The sequence below is a fragment of the Vicugna pacos genome, chromosome 12, assembly GCF_048564905.1.
Source record: "Vicugna pacos chromosome 12, VicPac4, whole genome shotgun sequence".
Lineage (NCBI taxonomy): Eukaryota > Metazoa > Chordata > Mammalia > Artiodactyla > Camelidae > Vicugna > Vicugna pacos.
The window spans coordinates 58,758,300-58,777,057 of record NC_132998.1 but is presented as its reverse complement, the minus strand read 5'-3'; the positions used below and the strand labels follow the sequence as shown (position 1 = coordinate 58,777,057).

General features: G+C 55.7%; 1 protein-coding gene across 1 annotated transcript in view; it reads right to left on the bottom strand.

Moving 5' to 3' along the window:
- The window catches only part of CACNA1I (calcium voltage-gated channel subunit alpha1 I), a 126,668-nt gene that overhangs the window by 77,862 nt on the left and 30,048 nt on the right, over positions 1-18,758 (bottom strand). Inside the window, exon 4 of the mRNA XM_072973559.1 lies at positions 804-915. Coding sequence (XP_072829660.1) covers positions 804-915 — 112 coding nt within the window. The remainder of the gene's footprint in view (positions 1-803; positions 916-18,758) is intronic.

Sequence of the window (18,758 nt, the reverse complement as noted above, 5' to 3'; positions counted from 1 at the left end):
CACCGCCTGGTAGGGAAGCCAGCCTAGTATCCGCTGAGGTTAATTGGTTCTAACTCCACCCAGGGCCCCAGGGCTGGCCAAGGAGCTTGTTACCCACTTGGGCCCCAGACTGCCCCAGAGATTCTAATTCTGCAGGTTTGGGATGGGCCAGGAGTCTGGATCCTTAACAAGTGCCCCAAAGGAATCAGAGGCCCCAAGTAGCTTGTGAACTGCTGAGCCCTGTGGAAACGTAAGAGACAGATGGCAATTCCTCCTAGGAGGAATCTGACTTTCCCAGGGAGACAGACTTGGATGTTTCCTTTCTACATATGTAAAATGGGTATAAGCCTAACACCCTGCATTCTAGGTATACCTGTGCTGCAGGGATCAAAGGTCAGGCCTCCACCTGGGACCTCGGTGAGCTGAAAACAGGAGAGATACAAGAGGCCACTCCTAAAGGCACCGACTGAGAGTTACGGAGCCCAGCCTTTATTCCAAGAGCACTGGAGCCAAGGCAGGCTTTCTGCAGGGAATTTCTGGGAGACCAGGAAGAACCTGGTGGTGGTCCTCAGGCAGGAGAAAAAGGGGGCCTGGACTAGGGCAGAAGCCTTGAGATAGAGAGAAGGGGATGGAAGAGAGAGAGGATTACAAAGGGAAATGGGTAAGACCAGGTGGGAGTGAGGAAGAGGACCACCAGGGGAGCAAGGGCAGGCCAGGCGGTGAAGACGTGGCTAGGCCGGGCAGGGCAGAGCGAAGAGGGGCAGGTTTGGGGGGGCATTGGGTGGGGTGGGGTGGTGGACGGGGCCCAGAGCAGCCGGCCTCACCTGCAGGATCTTGCAGCGGTCAGACAGGCAGTCCATGTCGTCGCACGGCTGGTACATGCCCAGTGTCACGCAGTTCAGTAGGATCACCAGCATGCTGACACATTCAAACCACGTACACACGAAGTCAAGGACAAAACAGTTAGGGGACCATAGCCATGGGGTCAGAGTACACCCACCCACCACAAACACAAGCCCACACCCCATTCCCCTCCAGGTGTCTCTCCTGATGGGTCAAGCCCACATTTTCAAAGCCTTTAGAGACCTTGGAGCCAGCCTACCCTCCCTCACAATAGACATGGCCACACGTGCCAAACCCACCAGGGAACCCAAACCCCATCAAGCTGCTACCTGCCAGGACCCTTGCCCAAGTCTGAGAGCTCCCCGCTCAGGAAAGGAGAGGCTCTCAGAGGTCCAGCGGGCAGGCCATCTCTGGACTTTCTCGGCCTCTCTATCTCTGACCACCTCCCTCTGACTGTCATTGCCTCCTTCTCTGACCACCCTTCCCCTCCCCGACCCATGCCCCCTCCATCTCTGCCAAAGGCCTGGAGCTGAAGCCTGCCAAGGGGTTGTCCAGCATGGCTGAGATTGGCCAGGCACCCCTGTCCTTCTCTTCTCTCCTGTGGCTGGGTTACAGCTCATCACCAGACTCTGGCATATCTGTGCCTAGGCCCTCCCCAGGCTCCGAACCAAGCGGAGTGGGGCTCAATGTCCTCAGGTCTGCCCAGGCAGAAAGTCTCCCACTGCCATCAACCTTGCAGGGCCTCTGGGGCACCTGCTTGGACCCAGGATGAGTGGGCTCCCCAAGCCAGATCACTCGCCCTATCAGCACCCATCTCCTTCCTGGCTGATTCCTGCCCAGGCTTCGAACACAGCCGAATGATGTCAAGTCCCACCCCTCCCAATCCACCTAGAGTCAAGGAGCCAAGGAGCCAGAGCTTGAAGGGACTGAGGGCCTGGGTCATTCACAAGTTGTCTTGCTGACATGAGCATTGACTTTATCGATAGCTAAAATCTACATTCCAAGGGGACAGGGGTTTTGCATTCACAGCTCTGACAGTGACAGGAATCTAGGAGGAGCTCAATAAATGTCTGTTGTACAAATAAGTAAATCCATCTCTCTGGGCCCTGCCCACTCTGACATCCAAGGATTCTTGACTGCCCCCAAATGAAAGCCTGGCCCCTCAATTTCAAAGCCCTTGCTCTGAGCTCAGATGTAGCTATGCCAGCCAGACCCTTAGCCAAACCCCCCACTCAGTGGAAGGGTGAGTCCTCTTGCCTGATGGAAGTCTGACATGGTTTCCGTGGCAACAGCCTCCCTCTCATTCCTGGGCCCTTGCTCACCTTGGGATGCTGCCTTCCCTCCTGCCTCCCCCTCAGACCCTCCTCATCCCAGCTCTGCTCCTTCCTGCCCGCCCCCCACTCCTTTGCCACTCTCCCACCACAGCCTGTAATTAACTTCAGTCGCTGCCAGGGCCCTCTTCTAGCTTGAGCATCGCTCCAGTAGCAGCTTCATCATTAATTAACTTTTTTGAAGTTCAAACGTTCTAATTACTAGCAAACGTCCCCCATCCCCCTTGCCTTTCCCCCTGCCTGTCATGCTCTCCCTCCTTCCAGTCACCTCTTCAGCAACTTCTGCCCTTCTCACCAGTTTCAAGTTCAAAGTGCACTTGGCAGGTGTCTCCCAGGAGCCTGGCACCCCCAATTCTTCCTCAACAAGGCCCTGAGCAGTGGGGGTCAGCAGGCCCATTTTATAGGTGAGTAAAACTGAGGCTTGGAGAAACGAGGGGCCTCTCCTAGCTCATACAGCTGGGACACACCAGAGTGGAGCTCCACACTAGGCCTGCTGGGCTCCAAGGGCAGTGCTCTCCTCTATGATGCATGGTCTGTCTCTGCCTGTGCTTTACCCCTCTCTCCTCTGAGGCCTCAGCCCATCCTCAGTGTCTTTCACCAGGACCCGGCACAGCCTCCTGGTTAGCCTCCAGCTCTGGTCTCTGCTCCTCCCATCTGCCCCGCACACAACCCGCAGGCATTTGCTGTGTGGTCAACACCATCGGAGCTCTTTGCAAGTGTTATCCCATTAAACCCTCAGCACTATTATAAGCCTCATTTAAAAATGAGGAAACTGAGTCACAAAAGGGAACGTAACTTGCCCAAGGTTCCCAGCTAGAATAAGGCAGAGCTGGGATATAAAACCAGAGCCTGCTTTTCTTGCCCTCAAGGTATTTTGCCACTGCCAGATTAATCTGCCTGAAGCACAGCTCTGATTATACTTCTCCTATGTTCAAACACATTCCATGGCTCCCCATTGCCCTCCTTGGCCTGACACCCAAGGCCGCCTACGCTCCGACCTCACTGAACAATCCTGGCCTTATCTCCCACCAGCCTTGGCATGCATTGAACTTCTTGCTGTTCCCAAGCATATCCTTTGCATGCACTTCCTTCTACCATCTCTACCAGGCAAGCTCCTAATCATCCGTCACAGCCCAGGTCATTTGTCACCTCTCTCAAAGCTTTCCTTGAAGCACCCTTCCCCACCCACACAGTGGTGGCTCAGCATCCTCTCTAGAAGTGCTCCCCACCCACCTGGTCTAGCTCCTATGGAAGTAATGAACTTGGCAGTAATCACAACTACTGCGTGCCAGGCCCCTAGGGGCATGGCCTTAGCTCTCATCACTGCCCGCTGTGGGCAGATGGAGAAATGGGCCAGGGGATCTGGAGTGACTTGCCCAAGGTCACACAGTCAGCAAGTCCCTCAAATGGTCTGACTCAGTGGTGCCGGAGCCACCGGCACAGGGCTGCCTCTGTTGCTCATCCCTCTCAGGGGCAGACGGAGTGGCTTTCACCTCTAGATTGCTCAGCTTCAGACACTCAGAGATGGACAATCTCAACCCTGTCCCGAGGCACTGAGGGAAATCCCAGATGGCAGAGCCTGGGCCCTTTCCAGGAGCCCGTGAGGCTCAGAAGTCAGGCCAGAGCTGGCATCGCTGCCCGTGGTTCCTGACACGCTCCCCACTGGCTCGGGGATCAAAGGCACCAGCCCTCCTTGAAGTTGAACTAGATCACGTGGCGTGGGGAAGGCGTGTCAGAGGGAGTAAAGGTCCCAGGCTGAGCGATTCGGTGGCTTGGCCCGGCGCCCAATGTTTCCATCATTAGTCTCAAGTACTGAGGAGCTCCGAGAGCAGTCAGGCAAAGCTCCGGCGTTCTGGGACAATGTGAGGGAGGACAGAGGCCCCAGGAGAGTGGTAAGGGATTTCTGGGTAACAGGGCCAGCAGGGGCCTGAATGCCAGCTCCACGAGGGCAGGGCGCTGTCAGTGGCCCTGCATTGCCTCCTACAGTGAGGCTCAGGGCCCCTGCCTGGTACCTGAGGCCGTGTAGTTAGGATCCTGCCACCTGGCCCACTTCGCCACCTTCTGGGTGACCTTTGTTACAGAACAATCCCATTGGGGTCCTCAGAAAGCACCTAGTCCCATCCCCCACTGCACAGATGTGACACAGCGGGGCAGAGAGCCACTCCAGCGACACGGCGAGCCTGGAGCAGAAGTGACCCTAGGACAAGAGACTCCCCACCCACAGGGTCCCTGAGCCACGGCTGGATTCCAAACCCCACCAAAACGCCACGTGTCCCCAGACGTGTAGCAGCTGCTCGGTACAGGCACCTTCGGTCATCTGAAGCTGATTAGATCCGTGATGGGCAGCCAGGGGCGCCTCTGAGGAACACATGGGGAAACGCATCAATGGTGACCCGATCGGTACTCTCCTTGGCAAAGCGTTCCCAGGCCTCTGGCAGGGGTGGGGGCAACCAAAGGGCCCTTAGGGGCTGCAGAGCCCTCACCCCACCTATCACCTCCACCCCCACCTCCATCTCAGCCCCACCTCCTAACAGCCCTCCCCTGGGGCCTGACTCTCCTCCCTGTACCCCTGCTCTGTTCTCAGTGCCTCCCACGGTCCTTGAAATTGGGGCCTCAGAGCCCAGCAGTGAAATAACAAGCACCTACTGAGTTGCCTGCTATGTGTCAGGGACCAGGTTAACAAAAGCAATAAATGTAACAATGGCCAACATATCTCAAGTGTTCTTGAGTGTCTGTTTGCCAAGGAGCTTTCTAATCAAACGGCACGTATTATCTCACTTAAACCTCACGGCAAGCACACGAGGCAGGGAGCCCAGAGGCCCCAGAACACAGAGCCAGTGTAGCTGCGGACTGGAGACCAAGGCTTGTCAAGTGTGTGCAACAGGAAAAGCCCTTTCCCTTGTCAACCTTTCCTATAACAGGGTCCAGGGTCTCCAGTTCTTTGGCTCTTCCGGGGAAAAAAGTCATCTCACCAGCAGAGGACTGAGAATCCCATGCTGGTGTTACCTGCTGACTGATTACTTAATACGACCTTGAGTAAGAAAAAGAGATGCTATCACAAACCCTTTAGATGATGTCTGCCTCCCAAGTGCTGAAGGTTCAATCAATTCAGGCCTGGCAATGTAGAGAGTAGCCCTGGAGTTTCAGCCAAGTCCCCCCAGCTGGCAGGTACTATCATTAACCCCATTTGATAGATAAAGAAACTGAGGCACCAGTGCTGGCTCTGCGGCTCCAGTCACAGCCACCTTGGGTCACGCAGCTGGAATGCGGCAGGGGCAGAATTTGAACCCGCCTCTGCTGACTCCAAATCCCTTGTTCTTGGCCACGTGCTCTGCATCCCCCAGACACAGAGCGTGGACTGGCATGTGCTCAGTGGAATATCTGCCCTTCCCTTCTCGCCTACATTGTCTCCCTCTGGCCTAGGTCAGCAGGGCGGGGTCAGGAAGGGGGATATTCCACCCCTGCCACAGCTGGGAAGGAAGGACCTGAGTGCAGGAGATGGTGGGAGGGGAGGCTAGCAAGCGGAGGGTGCTGGCCTCAAGGACCCCAGCAAGAGACCAAGCTGGATCGAAACCATAACTCCACCCCATGCTCGGCTGCTGTCTTGAGAAGGCCAGGGTGTGATTTGGGAAAACAGGGTCACCAGGGAAGCCATGATGCCAGGCCCCACCCCCACCTCAACTTCTCAAAGAGAAGAGTGACTGGCTGGGCAGTGCCCAAAGCCTGAGCAGGCCCCTCAGGGCAGCCTCCTCTCCAGGAGCCAGAGCCAGAGGCCTGCGTGGTTACCGTGGCAACCATCACCCTCCATCCCGTAGGCCCAGCTGACAGTCATGGTTTCTATAACACAGGGGGCTCTGGAAGGGTGGATGAGGGCGGGAGTACTGGGTTTGGCTGGGGCAGCCAAATTTGTTTATTTTTTTGTCAACTCTGAAATCAGATCCATTTCCCAGGATGCACCTCAGTTGCTTAAATAAATCAAATGCAGGAGGAGGGCTGGGAGCTGCATCCTCCTGGACCAGGGAGGCAGGGAAGGTGAACCAGCCCCTATACGGGGGTCCCTCCCCTATTCCTCCAACAGTGCGTCCAGGGATGGGCACTCAGGTCTTCACAAACCAAGGCCTGAGGCTCCAGGCCCTAGTTCTTGGGCCAGCTCCATGCTCTTCCAAGGCCAGGCCCACAGGCATCCACAGGGCACCTGCTATCCACCTGGCCTGTGTATCAGTGTACTGAGATGAACCAGGTTCGCTCCTGCCCTGGAGATGCCCAGAGCGCTCCCCTGTTCCAGGACCCAGCGTGGTATGAGGCCATGTGGCATGCACTGTAGTAAAGGTTGCTACCATTCTGAATGTCACCTATGCTGCAGGCCCTGGGCTTTAAAGAGGGTATCCATTCACTCATTCATTCATTCATTCATTCATTCAATGTAGCTTCATGAGCAACAACCACTCTGGAAAGCTGCTCGGCAGCATTTATTCAAACTAAACATAGGCCCACACTAGGGTCCAGCAGTGCCACCCCTGAGTCCATACCCCAGAGAAACGCTGACATAAGTCCACAAAAAGTCACACGTTATTCTAAACAGTGTCAACCTAGGGAAAGCTCAGGAGTCCCAACCCAACAGCAGGAGAGTGAGTTGGGCGCAAATTTCAACTGGGGACGATTTTGGCCCCCAGGGGACATGTGGCCAGCCTGGAAACATTTTTGGTTGTCACAACTGGGGTTTGAGGGACACTCCTGGCATGTGGTGGGTGGAGACCAGGGACGCTGCTCAATATCCTACAACGCACAGAACGGCCCCTCCACAGAGAACCATCCAGCCCAGAATGTCAACACTGCAGTACATCCCTTCGTTGGGATACCCAGTGATGAAAAAGAACAAACTACTGCAGCAGCGTGGACGGAGCTGCCAGGCACAACTCTGGGTAACAGGAGGGAGATGCCAGACAGCAAAGAGCATCCGAATCTAATTATACGAAGTGAAAACCCAGGCAAAGTGGACCGACAGTGCTGGAGGTCAGAACTGTGGTAACTCTGGGGGAGTGCCCATTGCAGGGGGCGCCAGGGAGCTTCCGGGGGCTGGAGATGTTATGTTCTTCTTGGCCTGAGTGTGGTCACAGGAATGTTTATGTGGAAAAATGCCTTGAGCTGCACATTAAGACATGTGAGCTCTACTGCATGCCCGTTTTACCCCAATAAAAAGTGTAACACAAAATGGTAACGAGCAACTGCTCTAAGGACAAAGAAAATGCAACCGTTAAAAAAACACAGGCACCTGCTGGGGCTCCGGCTGTCATGGACCCCCACAGGGACCCTCACCACAACCTTGCAGAGGAGGAGGTGTCATCTCTGTTTTACAGACTTGCCCCAGGCCAGAGCGAGGGACAGAGCCGAGATCTGAACCTCACACCATCCGGTCTTCAGTTTGTTTAAAGATTTGTTCTGCCCAAGCCCACAACAGGAGCCCTTGGAGACAGGCCTGAAGACATTACATCCACTTTATAGATATGAAAATGGAGGTCCAGAGGCAGCAGAACTTGCCCAAGCGGACACAGTAGTTGCGCTGAGACAGAAAATTGTTCCACAAAGTGAACAGACCTGCTGGGCAGAGAGTCCTAGGCCTGTCTCCACTTACATGCCTCTAGCAACAGGAAGCTCCCCACATGACGCACAGCCTTGCCCGAGCTGATTGGTTCTGGTTATAATCTATGGAGCCTCGGTGGGCTGAGATCCCTTAGAAAGAGTGAGCTGTCCCTTTCTTCCTTGTCCCTGCCCCCAACCCCACTTCTTTAAGTCCCCTAAATTTGAGAACTCATTGAATTTGGCCAAAGTCTCTGATTCTCAGATGCCCAGCAGGCCTCCGTGCCCAGTGCAGACAGTGGGAATGGGGGAGGCGATGGCGAGGGAACAGGGGCCACCAGCTTGGAAGAAAACCTGGGGTGGACAGTCTACAAGACAGAAGCTCCAGCCCAGGAGACCCTCCAGACGCCACGCTTCAGCGACTGCTGAAGAGAAGGGCAGGGAAGGCCCCTGGGGGTCAGGGTCCCACGGTCTGTGGGCTGACCCAGCCTCAGGAGCCCACCTACAAAGAAGGTGTGCCTGCAAGGGAGCCTCCTGGAATCCAAGGCAGAGGGTGTGGACACCTCCCCGGCCCTCACTGAACCTTGGACGTCCCCCTTACAACAGTGTGGTCTGTCCCGACCTGTCATCTCCAACCAGGCTGTGCTCTCCAAAGGCAGAGCATATGTGTCCCTCTCTGTGCCCAGAGGCCCACCTGGAGCAGCAGCTCATGAGGGAATGAGGTCCCTGTCACTTGGAGGCATCAAGTTGCTAAGGAGGGATTTTTTTGCTGGAGGGATTCCCAGTCTCCCTTCCCACCCTGAACTCCCCTCTCCTCTCCTTGTTAACATCCATCACTCACTATCCATTTATTCAGCACCTCCTCACTGATGCCCCCCTCTGTCTGGCCCACAGGGCCTCTGGGAACCCTGAATGAAGACGACATGGTCTCTGCCCTCCAGAAACCACCAGCAAACACTCAGTGGAGACAGATGGAGAGGGTGAGGGCTGGACGGAGGGTGATGACACTCTCCCTCGGCCTCCTGGGGGCCTGTACCCCACCACACATGTCCCCGCCCGCCCTGACCACACACTGCGCATGTTCACATGTGCATCCCCCTGAGCCCCGCAGCCCCGCGTGCACCTGCACACCGCATGTGCTAACACGCGTGCACAGCGTCCTCTGTGCCCCCAACGCAGCAACGCTGGACACGGCCCACCCCCTCTTCCTGCAACAGCGGCTCTTAAGGGTCTCTGTGGTCTCTGGGGAAGCGCACGAGCCCTTTCTCAGAAGAATGTTCTTAAGTGCATACATTCTTTGAAGAATGCTTAGCATTAGAAAGGAAAGAAGCCAGTTACGTTGAAATAGTTGTCAAAATATTTTTTAAAATCACAAATTTGTCATGGAGAACTATGTGTGCTTCGTTATCAACACAGTGAATAACCAGAGCCGGGGCGGGTCCGAGTCTGTGTGACGAGGAAGCAGGGATGAGTGGCAATGACACTCGGAGCGCTCTACAATGGCCGAGATGCAGCACAGATCTCCGTGACCGCTACTGGTGACAGTCACGGGAACAGCCAGGAATCCCACCATGCTTCATTGCCTCCATTCATAATAGAAAGAAATGCCGCATTTCGGTCAGAGGTCAGTGAAAACAAACATGCAACTTGTCCCCATCCAAGTTCACGAACGTTCTAGAAACGCTCTCCTCCTGGGTGGCGGGGACACCACAAGCCCCTGGGCAGGTCCCCTTCCTGCTTTGCAGACTCCACCTCTTAAATGCTGGCCCTTCTCAGGTCCCTAGCCCCCTGATCTCTCTTCTCCATTCCGTGACCCCACACCCACTGCCACAACCTCGATGACCATCCCTGGGCTGACCAGGTCCTGAGTCTGTCCCAGCCACAGGCTCACTCACTGCTGAACTGGCCTCCTAGACACTGCCCTGGGATGTCTCCAGGAACCTCAGATTCATCAGGCCCAAAATGGGATAGGTCATACTCTCCCCAGACCGCCAAATTCTCCCCTGCACTTCACGCCCCCAAGAATAATGCCCCCAACCACCACCAATGCTGCCAGTTGTCCAGACTAGAACCCTCCAGAGCTTCCCTCCCTCTCATCCCCATGTCCATCTCAGAGACCTGTCCATTGCGCCGCCTAAATCTCTCCTCTCCACCCTCTCCTCTGCACCACTGCTGCCCAAGGCAGGACGCACTCACTCACTCCTGAGTATCTGAACAGCCTCCTGCTCCAGCCTTGCGTCCTCTGATACATCCTCCATGCAGCAGCCCGAGGGCTCCTCTAAAACCAAAAGTCTCCCATGGCTCCCCACTGCCTTCCAGACAATTCCCAAATTCCTTGGCCTGGCAGTCCTTTGTATGAGGGCTCTTGGCCGGCCTCATCTCTGTCCACACAATCTCCACCTCCAACCTTGTTTACTAGGATGCACTTCATTGAAAGCTTTGCTGTACACCTGCTATGTGCGGGGCTGAGGGTCAAGGCCTAAAGAAGAGACAGGCCTTAATGGAATATGGAGCCTGTCTTCACGGAGCTCACAGTCTAGCAGAGGATGAGGAGAAAAAGCCAGGTGCAAAAGGCCTTGTAAATAGTACAAGGAGAGAGTGATGGCGCCCAACACAGGGTTTGGCTGGGCGTTCAGCAGGTGGCAGGCGGATCAATAAGGATTTGCCAAACAAGTGAATTGATGGAGAGTGAATGAGTTGATAGGTAGGAAGGAGGGTGGGATGGGGCCTTTGGGTAGTTGGGCCAATGGATGATTGCATAAGCAGGCCGTTGGGAATGTGGGTGGATGAATGCATGGATGTAAGGATTGGGTGGATTAGGTGGGTGGGTGGGCAGATAAATGGGTGAAGAGATGAAAAGGTGAATGGATGGATAGACAGATGAGTGGGTTGGTGGGTGGACAGATGGATAGATGGATGGATGGATGGATAAGTGGGTTGATGGGCAGATGGATGGATGGATGGATGAATGGATGAAGTGAAGAAAGGTGGGTGGGGAGATGGGTGGGTGGCCACATGGGAAGGTGGTTGGGCATGTGACTCTAGTAAATGGCAGCTCCAGGATTCAAAGCCAGGTCTATGTGACCTCAGGAATCCCTTCAGGTTGGGACTGAGCATCATCCTTGACTCCTCTTTCAGTGATTCCCACTCTCAGTCTCGGCCCTCCACCCCACAAGACCCTCGGCTCCGTGCTTTTCCCACACTTTCAGAGCCTCAGGGGCTCTCAGAGACCACCTCGGCCAACATTTCTGAGCCGCAACACTACTAACATTGAGAGCTGGTGATTCTGTCGTGGGAGACTGTCCTGTGCATTGTAGGACACTTGAACTTTACCCATCGGAAACCAGTAGAACACCCTCCCCAAGCTGTGACAGCCAAAAGCATCTGTGGACACCACCGAATGTCCCCTAGGGGCAAGATCACTCCCAACTGAAATCACTGATACAGCTCAACCTTCTCCCACCAACAATTTTAGAAGAGGAGTGACCTCCCTGAGCTCACAAAACTTGCACGTGGGCACAGCCTATCCTCCAAGCCCAGCCCCCCAAACCCCCATATTCCTACAGCACTTCACAGTTGGCTGAGCCTCCTCCCACTTTCTCACGTAGCTCAGCCAGATGGCAAGTGGCGCCCAGAGAGGTCAAGTTGTTTGCTCAGCATCACACAGCAGTAATTGCCAGTGTCAGGGTTAGAACTTGGGGAGAGAAGAGAGAGACGGGGGAGCAGAGCATGGCTCCACAGGACAGATGGGGATGGAAATGTGGAAGGCAGCCTCATAGGAGATCTGGAGGGAGATGCGCAGGAAGACATCCTGGCTGATTAAAAAGACATATTGATTTTTCTCCAAGGGAAACAAATCGGGCCATTTGTCTCCCAACAGGACTGTGAGGCGGTCTGAGGGAGGCGACAGGTCAAAGTTGGCTTCTGACACGAAGCCGGAGCCGGAGTACAGGCAGGATGGAGGAGTAAAAATCCAATCATGTTTTAAATGTCCCAGGAGGAGACTGACTCCTCATTAGCCAGCTAGCCCTCTTTCTAATCCGCCTGCTCTTTATCAGTTACAACGAGACCTCCTGTCTGGGCTCACAGGCTCCACAGGGCTGGCTGCACAGGCCCGGGCCCCCACCCCAAGCCCCACGCAGCCACCGCCAGGCTGGGTGGCCTAGCAAGCACTTCGCCTCTCTGGGCCTCGACTGTCAAGTGGGCAAATCTCAAGATCCGGCTGAGCTGCTGGGACAATGAAATGCACCCAGCGCTCAGGGGGTTTTGGGTGAACACCAGTGCCCCCTCTGGCATAGCCTTCCAGAATCTGGGTGCTGAATATCCTTCCCACTCCTGTCCCCTCCCAGCCCCCATTCCAGCCTATCTGCAACCCTGGTGACCCCAGCTTGGCTCAGCGCCTTGGACTAGGCTGTTTCCTCAACTGGGGTGCCACCCCCCCTCTCTCTACTTCTCCCCCTTCAAAGTCCCTCCTGACTCCTGCAGCATCCCCGGGCAGGACAGGCTGACCACTCCATCCTCCTGGTGCCCACGGCTCCCTGAAGGTCCCTCTGCCCAGTCCTTACCCCATTCTTCTTCACTGGAGTACGATTCGGGTGTGGTTCTGCCTCCCCCATCAGGCTGGGGACTCGGTGTCAAGGCCTCGTACACCACGTCCCCACCCAAGTCAAGAACAGTGTCCAACACTATTGAAGCTGGGCTTCAGTAAACACTTGCTGAATGAATGAATGAACAAACGAATCAACCAATCTATATCCATTACAGGAGCCTCCTGCTTGGTCTCCAGAACTTAGTCTCTTTCCCTCAAGCATCCTCCATTCTGTTCTAGCAATGACCACTCTAATAAATGAAGTTCCCATGTCCTATCCCTGCTGGACACCCTTCAATGGCTCCCCAGGGCCCACAAAATCAAGAACAACCTCTAACCTGGCATTTCATGCCCTGCTATCCAGCCCCTGCCTCACACTGTTCCAGCCACTTTAAATTCCTCACTGTTCTCTACACTATTCCCTCTGCCTAAAACACTACCCTCAACTGTTCTCCTGGAAAACTCCTACTCATACAGCAAGACCCAGGCCAAATGCCTCCTCCTCCAGGTAGGCTTCACCAATGCTCCTAGGCTAGGTCAGGGGCAGCTTCTGCATATGTAGCTCTCTCTATATAGAAATCTCCAGGTGACAGTACCTGAGGTTGACCATGGGTCAGGCTCTCCCCGGCCCAGCTAGGCTCCTCTGACTGGCTGTCCAGTCCAACCTGCTGACCAATGAGAGTGTCCCATCCATTCTGGCCACGATAAGCATTCCCAGAGCACAGCTTGATGCTGACTTTTACTTCTGAGAAAAACAACCTTCCCTACACCAGATGGAGGGAAACGGACAATTTCCCAGACATGTGTTGCTTCTTCCAGCAACACTTACCGTCCATCTGGGCCTTCCCATTGGGCCAGGGCCTAAGGAGGAGGGGACACCCTCCCCAAAAGAACCCTTTCTCCAGCCACAAGCAGACCCTGGCCTGAGAGTCCGGAGCCCCAGGCTCCAGTCTGCCCTGGCTCTGCCAAGTGCTCAACATGTGACCTCAGACAAGTCATGCTCCCTCCCCTGGCCTCAGTCTCCCCAGCTGTAGAATGGGGAGTTAGCACTCTCCAGGCCCTGCCGCTGCACGGGAGGGGCTGAGAGAATCTAAGAGGTCATGGAGAGCTGGAAAGTACTTTGTAAACCAGAAAGTGATGAATAAGCCTATCTGTGCCAGGCCTGGGCGTTGGAGATACAGTAAAGTGAGAGCCACAGGCCAGGCAGTCTGGGGCCTCACACCCGGTGGAGGGGAAAGGGCAAGGAACAAACAATTCCCTGAGGCAGGAGGAAGCTCCTAGGCTAGGGGAGGGCTGATAGAGGGCTGAGGGGGTCTAGAGCGGAAAAAGCTGAGATCCAGGAAAACTTCCTGCAGGTGGTGGCTGGGAAGCTGGGGCTGGTGTCGCCGGCAGGATGTGGCACTGTGGGGATGGGGCAGAGGGCATCGCAGGGCAGACAGGCAGGGAAACAGGGAGTTCAGGAAACACCAGCAGCTTGTTTGGGCTTCAGAACAGAGCACACGGAGAGGAATAGCAGGAAGGCGGCTGGAGGCCAAACTGTGGATCATGGAAGGCCCGGAATCTGTCACTCCGGGGGTGACAGAGAGTCACTGAGGGCTTTTGAGTGAGGAATGAATAAGCAAACAAATGAAAGAAGGCAGGGAAGGAGGGAACACACTTGACAGATGACAAACTGCTTCTACACCAGGAGCCCCAGGACCCCCGAGGACGAAGGTGAGTGGGGAGGAGAGTGGGTCCGGGGAGAGGCCCTCACCCGAGGTCACACAGCTCTGGGCTCCCGGCCGGGCGCTCTCTCCACGGTGTAGGGGAGGCAGGGAGGGTGACACCAGCTGCCAGTGAGGTGGGAGGGGTGAGCCCAGGAGCCACCTGTTTAGACAGGAAGAGGTGGAAGAGCACAGCCCAGATTTCCCAGTGGCCCAGACACAGGGACCAGGCTCAGGGTAGGGTGGGCGGAGGTTAGAAGGAGGACTTCCCAACTGTCAAGAGCCCTCAGAAGGCCCTCAATGTCCTGATCAGGTGGCCCAAGGCCCCGTCTGGCACAGCAGGACTGAGAGGTAGCCCGCCAGAGGCAGGGGGATGGACTAAATGACCAGAGCAGGGGCAGGAGGGTGACGGGAGAGGGGTCTTCTTGCTGGTGACAGCCCCGTTTCTCCTCCCCATGGTTAGGGCTTGCCAGGTTGTCTCCCCTCTTACTCCCCAGCCTCCAGGCAGCCCCACTCCCAGGAATTAGCACATTCCCCCCCCTCTCCCTGGCAGCCCGGCCCACAGGCTCCTCCGACCATCATCAAAGACGCGGGGCTCAGCTGCCTGCTGGCCTTCCGGACCCTTGTTCTGAACCAGGGCACCCGAGCTACCCCAGGTGGTCCCCTGCCAGTGCCATCATCAGCCCCGGTGCTGCCGCTCGGCACTTCACAGTTTGCCTGGTCAGTGCTTGCCCTAGAATTCTCACTGGACCCCCTGACATTCCCACATTCCCAACTAGGGGTCGCTGAGGCTTCCATTTTGCAGATGAGCAAACAGAGCCTCAGCAAAGACAAAGGCCTCTCAGCCAAGAAGCCAGGAGCAGGCTATCATTCACGCTCAACCAGGCCACAGTCCCTAGAGTCACCTCTGAGTCCTTCCAACACCAACCCCAAAGCAGCCACCCCTCCACTCGGACCCTCCTCTCCAGGCCCCACCAGCACCCTGGGCCACCATCATCCCTTGCCACCATCCCACAGGTCCGCTCTCCGGATGGTCTTCAGGCTGCCATCTCTCCAAGGAAGCCAGAGTGACCTTTCCCTGCACGTGCCTGGTACACGGTGCGCATTCGGTAAAGGCTTGCCGAATGATCTCATGAGCGGGTGAGCGCAGGATGGATGAATGAAAGCCCGTTCACTCCCTCAGCAAACACACTGAACCCTCACAACAAACAGCACAAGGCTTGGAACCGCAGGGCTATGATGAGATGGTGGGCTCTGCCCTCTTCCTGCCCAGTGAGAACCCACGTCAGAGGGTCCACAAGGCGGGGGTCTCAGCCAGGCGGACTTCGAAGCATGAGCACCCACAGACACCAGCCCTAGCAGCAGAAGGCAGAGCCAGGCAGGAGGCCAGAAGCAAGCAGAAGTGGGACAGGGGGGCAGATGAGAACCAGGACCACAGCCATGAAGGCACAGAGTGAGCCTGCCCATAAGGAGCGCAGCGCCCAGTCCCTGCGGACACCACTGAGATGCTTCCTGACAAGGGCAGCAGGGGAATGGGCGCCCCAGGCAGCCCCTTCCTGATCTCACTGCCCAGCTCTCCCCATCCTACAGACAGGGAGACTGAGGGCAAGGAGGGGAAGTGACTTGTCCAAGGTCACTGGCAACTGGCGTCTCCTGCCTCCCAGCTCAGGCTGGCACCCTCCCCCTGCCCAGCAGAGAGGCAGCCTTCACAGCCGACTGGCTTCCCACCATGCATGGCTGGTTCGCACCGCAGCAGAAGCGCTGGCTCAGCGCTGGCTGGAGCGGGGGAGGCAGCAGCCAGGAGCATGCCGGGAGGGAAGGGGGCTGCAAAGTCCTCAAGGGGGTGGCCTCTGGCAGGATGCAGTGAGGTGCCTGCTGAACGTAGATGCTGGAACCCAGGAAGACCTTTATCCAGTCACCTGGAACTGAGAAGCAAACCTCCCTGCTCTGGTGGAGTGTGGAGAGCTGGTGTCTCCAGGCTCCGCAGGTGGTAGCGGTGTCCTGGATAAAAGCTAAGCCTGGGGATTCAGAGAAATTGAGGTTTTCATGCCAGCTTTACCATATCCTGGCTGCACAACCTGGAAAAAAGTTACTCAACCTCTCTGAGCCTCACTTTCCTCCTGCATAAAATGGGGCTCTGACAGCACCTACCTCTTGGGGTGGTTATAAGGGTTAAAAGGTGATAATGCAGGTAAAGCATTCTGGGCACAGTAAGTGCCAGCTCTTGCTGTTATCAGCCCTGAGCCCTCTTCTGTGCTGGGCACACAGCTGGGTGCTTTGCAGGAATCATCTCTAATCATCTTTAATTATCCCATTGTAGAGATGAGAAAACTAAGGCTCAGGGAAGGGAAACCAGAGCGAGTACAACCCACCACTGGCCCTTCTCCCACATGCAGCTGGTTACGCTCCTAAGAAAGGCTCTCAAAGTCTAATCTAGGATGGAAAATAGGTTTCCACCTAATTAGTCATGCTGCCAGAATGCCCTGCTGGAGGGCGCTGTGATCGGTTAGCGATGACTGCACAGAGGAGCGCGTGGCTACTAGCAGCATAACTGGCACAAATTTACCTAAATAACAGAGATTGAATCTGATTTTCCCCAGAAACAATGTCCTCTGAAGACATTATGTTCTACCTAAAAGACTTGATGCCCAATGTCTTATCGAATCTACCATGTGCAGGGTTTCATCAGCTGTATGTGAGGGCCCTGTTCACCTTTCGGACTTCGGGTAGTAAGAGTGATGATCACGGTAGCGAGGGTACAGCTCAGGGGTGGAGCACATGCTTAGCATGCGCGAGGCCCTGGGTTCAGTCCCCAGTACCTCCATTAAAATAAATAAGCAAATAAATAAGCCTAATTACCTCTCCCCCTAAAACAAAACAAAAATAAATATTTTTTTAAAGTGATAACCACACATATGCAGTTTCTCTAATCTACAAAGATCCATTTTCACGTGTGTATTATGCACTGCTGTGGTCTTCAGTGCAATCCTGTGAAATGGGTAACATCATCCTCATGTGACAGGTGGCAAAACTGGGACTCAGAGAGGTTGAGAAACTGGCTTATGGTCACACAGCAAATAAAAGGCAGAACCAGCCCGTAGATCTGTCTCCCTCAGGTCCCCAGTGCTTTCTATACATCACCTACTCATGAGTCAAACAGCACAACTGATCCCTTGACGTTTCAGACCCAGAGTCCCCCCAGCGGAAAGCCCGCTGCCAGGGCACGCTCACAGCCTGGGCCAGGCAGGGAGTGCTGCTGACATGTGGGTGTGCCCACTATTCCCAGCCTGGCTCACCAGCTCAGGGACAGTCCCAGCAGCCCTCTGGCTCTCCAGTGAGTCAGGCGGTGACTCAGGGCCTACCTCTGTGCTGGGTGAGCAACTGAGTCAGGGAGCACCAAGCTTCAAAGGGCAGCTGGCTCTGAGCCAGGGCCCCTCCGCAGCAGGGACACTCGTGCTCACGACATCTGTCTGGGACAGAGCTCCCACACAGCCCTGCCCCCCTGCCCCTCCCCGTCACCCCGGGCCTGCTGGCCTGACCCTGAAGCCGACATGTCCACCGTGCCTTTGGGGTCTTGAGGGGGAGCAAAATCCTGCAACATCTGCAAATGTGAAGGGTCATTTTTGGCTGTCACAGTGACTGAGGGCCACTACCTACCAATATTTAGGCACCAAACATCCTGTAATGTGCCAGATAGCACAGACCACAAAACAACGTTACACTCAAAGTGCCAACCGTGCCCCCACTGTGGAGCCCCAGGTTAAACACTGCCCCCTCCCAGGGAGGAGTCGGGGGAGGGAGGTTTCTGGCCAGGGAAGAATCCTGGAGCCCCAGCACCTGATCAAAGGCAGCCCCCCACACCCTAAAGCCCCGCCTGCATATCCCATGAATGAGCCTCTGCTCCAGTCATTATTGGAGACCCAGCAAAGACACTGCTGATATGCCCCCAGGGAACGCTAAGGGAGCATCCATGGTGCGCCAGCCACTGTGCTGGGTGCTGGGGTCCCACAGTGAGCAAGACAGGCTCAGTCTGTGTCCTGGTCACCTGACAGCACCCTGAAGGAGGGAAATGTTAGATTCAGAATCCCACACTAGATAGTGACAACAAATGGAGAGGCTGAGGAGGAATCACAGAGGGCTGTCCTGAGGAGGTGACACTTAAGATGTGACTTGAAGGATGCAACAAAGGATGCGGCCAGGAAAGGGAAAGCATTTCAAAGGGAAGAGCAACTGAGAAGGCCCTGAGGCCTGGAAGAGCACAGGGGAAGCAGAGCAAGAGAAATAGAGGCAGGATCTCGGGGCAATGGGAAATGAAGGGGCTTGAGCAGGGGGTGGCGGAAGCCAACCCCAGGCAGCCATGGAGGCAGGAAGATCTGTGAATCTGTGAGGAGGCTGCTCCCTGCCGCCTTCCAGCCCCCGTCGGAGGCACAACAGAGGGAGTAAGAGGTGGGTGGAACCTCGCCTTGCAGGCTGGGGTCAGCTCCCTTCCCCCGGGTCTGTGCCCACAAGTCCCCCATCAGGCTCTCATCACCCCTGTGGTCACCATCAGTCACTACGAGCTTGTCCACAGGCCAGGGTCTGACTTAACTCTGCACCTGCAGTCCGGGCACAGACCTGGGGCTCACACTTGAGGACTTCCTGAACCAGCCAGGCGCTGCATGACCCCCACAGTCATCAGCAACTTCCAGAACATTCACATCAGCAGGACACCAGGTCCTCAGCAGTCCGAGCCCCGTG